This window comes from Alligator sinensis, unplaced genomic scaffold (genome assembly GCF_000455745.1).
Source record: "Alligator sinensis unplaced genomic scaffold, ASM45574v1 scaffold1000_1, whole genome shotgun sequence".
NCBI lineage: Eukaryota > Metazoa > Chordata > Crocodylia > Alligatoridae > Alligator > Alligator sinensis.
In genome coordinates, this window is record NW_005842478.1 from 58,106 (window position 1) to 65,059 (window position 6,954).

At 48.4% G+C, this 6,954-nt stretch overlaps 1 protein-coding gene across 2 annotated transcripts in view; it reads right to left on the reverse strand.

Moving 5' to 3' along the window:
• Nucleotides 1-2,947: 2,947 nt before the first annotated feature.
• CCL17 (C-C motif chemokine ligand 17) overlaps nucleotides 2,948-6,954 on the reverse strand; it is a 25,515-nt gene continuing 21,508 nt past the window's right edge. For both annotated transcript variants that reach the window (XM_025212714.1, XM_025212715.1), the window contains 3 exons: nucleotides 5,732-5,847; nucleotides 3,836-3,953; nucleotides 2,948-3,321 (listed from right to left, as the gene is read on the reverse strand). In XM_025212714.1, coding sequence (XP_025068499.1) covers nucleotides 3,204-3,321; nucleotides 3,836-3,953; nucleotides 5,732-5,847 — 352 coding nt within the window. In that variant the 3' untranslated portion in view covers nucleotides 2,948-3,203. The remainder of the gene's footprint in view (nucleotides 3,322-3,835; nucleotides 3,954-5,731; nucleotides 5,848-6,954) is intronic.

A 6,954-nucleotide genomic window follows, 5' to 3' on the forward strand; every position in this document is an offset into this window, starting at 1 on the left:
ACTCTTTCCTGCCTATGCAGGGGGTCGGACTCAATGATCTATTGAGGTCCCTTCCGACCCTAACATTTATGAATCTATGAATCTATGAAATGGAAGTGTAGGGCCACGGCTCAACAACTCAGAACAGCTGGTTACTGGCACTAGACAAGCTAGCAAGTTGGGCAGATTGGAACCAAATGAAGTTCGACATCATGAAATGTAAAGTGCTCCAGAGCAGGTACATACCAGCCTCCTAGAACAGGGGTGGCCAATCCACAGGATATGTGGCACAGGTGATGCAGGCAATCTGCTTGTGTGGCATGCAGGAGATTGGGGAGGGAGCAGAAAGTAGAGCAGCAGGTAGGGAAGGGGAAAGGTGATCAGAGAGGCACTTAGGGAGAGTGCAGGGCCTACCTTGTGGCACACTTGGCAGGGTGCACTTGCCCACATCCTTCGCAACTCCACCCTGCCAACCCTGGTGGGGAGCAGGCACTCTGCACCATAAGTGCCAGACTTCCAGCTGGGCACAGTAGCAGTCCTGCCCTTCCCCATCAGGAGCCCCACCTCCCCTCACCTCCCCTGACTCATGTGGCCCTACACTAGCCAGGTGGACCCCCACCAGGCACACTTCAACAGATGCCTGGGCCAGACGCATGAGCTAGTGGAGTGTGCCTTCAGCCACCTGAAGGGATGCTGGCATACCCTCACCATCTGCCTCAAGGTTGCCAAAGCCAACATCCCCCGAGTCATCGTCACAGCCTGTGTGCTGCACAATATCTGTGAGGCCCAGAGGGAGGTCTTTCATGAGGCTTGGGTGAAGGAGGTGCAATGGGCACAGGATGGCTGGCACTGAGAGGGCAGTGACAGCAATGGCCCCCATCACCAAGACACCTGGCAAGCTGCTTACCTGCCAGTGGGGGCCCAGGCATCAGGTGCAAGACGCATTAGCTAACAACCTCCTCCTGTACTCCATGCTGAAGGCCACCTGGACAGCCTCCCCTGGACCCCAGACCCACCCCCGTCCACCTCCAGCACCATGCTCATTGCAGACACCATGCTCATTGCAGAAAGTTCAGAAAAGCACTTTATTCCCCTCCACAAAAACAGGACCCCCCCATCTCCTCCCTCCCCCCTAACAGAGCCCTACCCTCCACCCTTCCCAACAATAGACCCTGTCCCTCCTCTCCCTCCCCATAGAGCTTCTCTTCTACCTACCCAACCTACCACCAATAAAGCACCCTCTTTTCTATGCAGACCTTGTGCAGTGCTGTGTGTGCCCTCCTGGGGCGCAGGGCAGTAGAGTTGAGGTGACTAGCGAAAGAGCCCAGAGACAGGCACCCAGCACCCTGGCCTCTGTCCACACCCCCACGGATGCAGATACCACAGCAAGGCTGGCAGGGGCTGACCCAGAGGTGACAGCAACCACTGCTCTGCCAGCACAGCCAACTCCCCCTCCTGCAGCCAGAGGGCCAGGCCAGTAGGGCCCGCACATGGTGTGGGCCCTACTGCAGACAGCTCCTGCTCTGGGGCCACATGGAGCTGGGGCAAGAGGTAGGGCTGGACTCAGGCAGGGAGGCTGGGTGGTGAGGGACCAGGGGTGGGTGCCAGGGCAGGGGTTCCTGGCATGTGGAGATGCCGTTGCACCCCAGCCCGGTCCCAATGAGAGGCTTGTGGCTGGGCAGGAGGTGGCTGCCAGGGGCAGGTGGGGCTGCAGCCAGGGGCTGAACAGCAAGTGGCACAAAAATGACCACCAGGGACAGGATGGTGCCCAGCATCCAGTAGTCCTCATCTGTGGCCTCCACTGCCCTAGCCACCATGGCAGCCTGCTGCTCCTGGGCCTCCAGGTGCCTCTCCTCGAGGGCCAGGAGCCTGTTCCAGAACTCCTGATCTACCCAGTCCCTCTGTCAGTCCCTCTTCTTGCACATCAGCCTCTCCTCCTCACATGTGTCCCTCCCACTTGCACATGACATTTTCTGCATGCCAGATCCATGAGTCTGCTGGCCACTCTTTGGCCACCATGACCTGCTGGCCCAGCAGTCAGGTGCAGGCCTGGATCCTCCATTGCTGATGACCCTAAAGGCACATCCTGGCTGGCAGCTGGTGCCTCTTCCCCATATGAATCTGCACGACCTATAAAGAGGCTGTTTGTGATATTTTGCAATATTTCTGAGATAACATACTCTTTACCAAGGGCTGTGCTCTGCCTGGCCTCATATCAGGCGGTCGTATATGCACGAGTGCCCATGGACTGCCTGACAGACCCTGGCACAGGTGGCTACCAGCCAAGCCCCCCATCCCCACTCACTCCACAGGGGCAGGTGGGCTACTGGGTACTGGCCGCAGGCAGCCTGCCTTCCCTGCCCCCTTCACAAGCTGGAACAGGCCTGGCTTTTGGCAGCACCTGCTGCCACAGCTGCAGACCCACTCTCCCCGCTTCTCCTTCTGCAGTCCAAGCAGTCTCCTGTGCTGCCACCAAGCCCATGGTGCCTGGGCTCAGGGGGCTCAGGGCTCCCCCCCCAGATTGGAGCACAGAGCTGTTGGTGCCCCTCCTCAGGGAGCCTCTCCAGGGACCCCCCTCCCCATGCCAGCCCTGCACCCCAAGCGTGCCCCTGCTGAGACTGTCCTTGGCACCCTGTGAGGAGCTGTTTGCATGGACTGAGGGGTGACCATTCCACTATGCCCAGGTGAGACACCTGTTCAGAACTGGGCATATACATCTGCCAACAGGTATTGCCAGTATTGTGGTTCATTACCTAGCCCACAGTCTGCATGTTCTTGCACCAGTATTAATTGTGTTTAACAGCATGCAATGCACATGAGCACTGATTGCCACAGCTGGCACTGGGAGATGAACAGAACGTCCAGCACTGCTCTCCGATTCCTGGTGTGGTAATACTCTCACAATCTGTACATCAGGGACCAGCTAATGCCAACTGAGGAGGCTAATCAATACTCACAACACTTGTGGTATAGAAATAAAGCTTTAATAAACATTCCTGTTACAGCTTGTGCATTCTAGCAATGATATTTACATTGTGAAAACCCACGTCAGTGTATCTTTGATTTTGCACAGAGGTATCCCCCTCTGCCTCCTTCTGAGCCGTCTATTGGGTCTGAAACTATATCATTCCAATAAATTATAGCCAATGTAGAATAATGTTTATACAGATATTTTCCATCAACAGGAAAAAAACAGATTTGGGATAGTTGCAATGTAGAGAGGTTTATGCATGTTCTTGGTGGTGAATTTTCTGAGATCTTTTCTCCAAATTCTTCACTGCTTTCTTCACCCAGTTCTTGGAAGGGTCAGCACAGACCTTGCGGCCAGCAATAGTTTCAAAACTCCCCGTGGGGAAAACAAGAGAGCATAGTGAAATAAGACAATTCTGGTTTTATCTTTTAGCCCCAGTAGTCCCTTTCCTTGCATCACTTCCCCCACCCTTTCCTGACTTGCTTCACTTAGCCTATCTAAAATACCTCATCATCTACCCCATATGCATGTGTAGCACCCAGCACACTGCAGCCTTTAGGCACAATTCTAATACAAATTAAGTGTCGTTGCTGTCTACTGTAGACAGTGCATCCATTTCTTAATGGATTCTTGCTGGACTCATTGTTTCAGGAATGTCCAGCTGAAGGGGCTTAGCAGTCAACTTCCTCACAGTGTAGGAAATTATACACAACTACTCCCTTTATACAGAACCTCCCACGTATGTGATTTTAGAATGACCCTGTGCTTTATCAGACAGATGTATTTGTCACAGATGTGATGGCTGCAAACTGTTCTGGCTTTCCTCTGTGGTATGCTTAACAGGATGGTCAGAGATCAGTGATCGAGGGAGTGGTCTGTACTTACACAACAGCCAGTACAGGACAGCCTTCAGATATTCTGTAAAAATCCACCAGTTTGGATTGTTGAATAACTCCAGTGAAAAGCTCAAAGCAGCATTCCTTAGGCATATAACCAGGTGCAGCTGTTAAAGAGAAGGGAAGAGTGCAAGCACGGGTTAAAACTAGTAAATTCCAATATTATGCCAATGTTGGGATCTCTGAATGACACTAGCATTTACTCATCTCACAAAGCATAAAAATCTGAATGCCTAGCAGCCATTCAACTGCCATAGGAATGGGAATTCTAAAGCTAACACACAGATACCATGGGGAACCAAGCTGTATTAAGAAAGACCAAAACAACTGTAGGTCCCTTAAACTGAATGGAGAGGAGAAGCTAAAAATGGATGATGCAAAGAAGGCTGAAATGCTTAATGTCTCTTTTTACTTCAGTCTTCACAGATAAAATCATCTATCATATGGCAAGTACAGTTAGCATAAAGGAGATGCAAGGGATACTCAGCCTGGAGAAGGGAATAAACAAAGAGATTATGGTATTTAGATAAGATAAATGTGTTTAAGTCAGCACGACCTGATACTCTACATTCTAAAGTATTCAAGGAAGCAGCTAAAGTGTTTGCAGAGCTATTGTCTGTTATCTGTGAGAGTGTTTGGAGATCAGGTCAAGCCAGATCCCAGAAGGCGGCAAATAGAATGCCCATCTTTCAAAAAAGAAAGGAAAGGAAAGTATCCAGGGAATTTCAGAACCTTGGTCTAATGGCAATACCTGAAAAAAATACCAAGCCATGTCTTCAAACAAGTGAGCTGCAAGCACCTACAGCATAACAAGGTGATCAGGGCCAGCCAACATGGTTTAGTTAAGAGGAATTCATACCAAACCAGCATAATTTTCTTCTCTGATTAAGTGACAGGCCTTGTAGACAAGGAGAAGTATCACTAATGCTGAAGAGAGTGAAAGAATCCTCTCCTGTACCTTGCATTTGACATACCTGTTAAATCATCCCACTCTGCTTTTAAGCATTGGAGCAGGTTGCTTAAAGAGGTTGTGATATCTCCGACACTGAAAGCTTTTAAGAGTGGATTACACAGCTGTTTTTCTGGGATGTTTTAGGCTGGGATGTTTATGCCTTGCAAAGGGTGTTGAACTAGATAGGCAAACCCTTGAGGTCCCATTCAGTCCTGTTTTTCCTACAATTCTAACTTTAAGAATCTCTGTCCATTTTACTGCACAGAAGACTGATGCCAAATGAGTAATTGAAACTGGAGGCCAAAGCTCCCTATTGGGTATACCTGTGAGCACCTGGCCCTTCCTTTTTATCACTGAGAGGTGCACTGTGCCTACAAAGATCTTCACAGGTATGTCAGGGTTAGAGATCAGAGACCACAAGTTTCAAAAGTCAGTAGTTATTTTAAGTGTTTTATCTTAAGACAGTGATCATCATTCCTCTGCTGAACATTAGGTCCCTTTAAAGTATCTCCTGTTCTCCCTCCAAAATTTGAGCTGTCCAAATTCACTCATGACTTGTAATAATTTTGGCTAAATTGTTTGTCTCCCAAAAACTCCAGCCTGCTACCTTATGAGCTACATGGATCCATTTTTCATCAAAAACTCATTAATAAAAGAGAAAGGACCCATAGCCATATTCAGCTCAGCCAGTTCCTTTTTAATCCAGGTCTGAATTATGTCTACACTATTTTTCTCTATTATATTTTTTTTTCAGAAATGTGTTGCTTGGTTTCCAGAACAATCCCAAATACCTCTGCTGGAATCCACCAACCTGCTAGTTCCAGAACCTCCGCTGGTATAAAACAGGAGGGTCTTATTTACTTTTATGGAACCACAACTGTTTACACTTCTTGCACGGCTGACCTTCATGTTTGAACCAAAGTTTCCACTTACCTTTACAAAACTGACAGGAAACCACCAGGATTAGGATGACCAGGAGAGCTGTCCTCATGGTGACTTTGAAGAGGGTTTTCTTCTGGAGTTGAGTTGTTCCTGTCTTCTCCTGGGAGCTGCAAAGTGATACATTGGAGGTGAGGCTCTGATATTTATACTGTCCATGCTGCCCACACAAGTTGCCTTTCTGAGAACTTCGAGAGAAAAACTTACCCAGAAAGCGTGGGGAGCTTTCCATGAAATTTGTGTTTAACCTGGTAAGGAAGTGAAGCTCAGGGGCAGCACGTGGCAGCAGGAACTGACACTTCCGCATTCTTTGTAAGTAGTGAAAAGTCTGAAGCATCCTGGGGTCATCAGTGAGTGAGGGTTGCAAAGAGCTCATTAGAGGAACTGAAATTTTCTCTTCTCAGGGCTAGGAGTTTCGATGAAGCGGGGCAGCACAGTACAAAATGGCTTTGCCATGTAGTTTGTGTGCTCACCTGCACCTGTGCAAAGGAGCTGTAGAAATCTTCCATCTGTTTGCTTGGGGCAGTGTTTGCACTCACTTTGCACTTGATGACAAGACTTCCCATGGATCAAATCCTCCCACATAAGCAAATGTCTGGGAACAACAGTGGCCAACAGTACCTCAGAAGCTTCCCTTAATTCATGCACTGGTCTAACCAACAATGACATTAACCTTATCTGGATATGATTAGCCAAGATGACTACCATCAAAACTTAAATGATCCCTTCCTAAGTCATCTTATTAAGAAAAGATCCCTATAATAACTTCAGACTCATCCCTTGCAGCTCTGAGTCAGAAGGAAAGGCATTTGTATGCCATTTACTGACCTAATTCAGGACTTGCTCCTAATTTCTGCCTATATTCACTAGACCAAAGAGTGCTTGATCTTAAAAATGGAAAAAATATTATCAAAGTGGGAGAGCAAGGACTAAGGTACATCAGTGACTGTTATTGCAGAGCATATAATAGTATAGCCATCTACTACCAATCTGAACACAAGGGTTTGCCTGCTTTTTATTGCACGCACCAGGTGACTAGGAGCTCTTTAATGTAAAAACTCTGAGAATTAGCCTGAACCTTTCTCATCTTAATTGGACTGGTCAACACTGCCTGGATAGCCAGCTGGCACTGCCTAGTTCTTAATGTCTTGTCTGGGGTCAGTTTAAACAGGCACTGGGCTCAGTTTAAAACCCAGGCTAGATCCTCAGGTATCTTT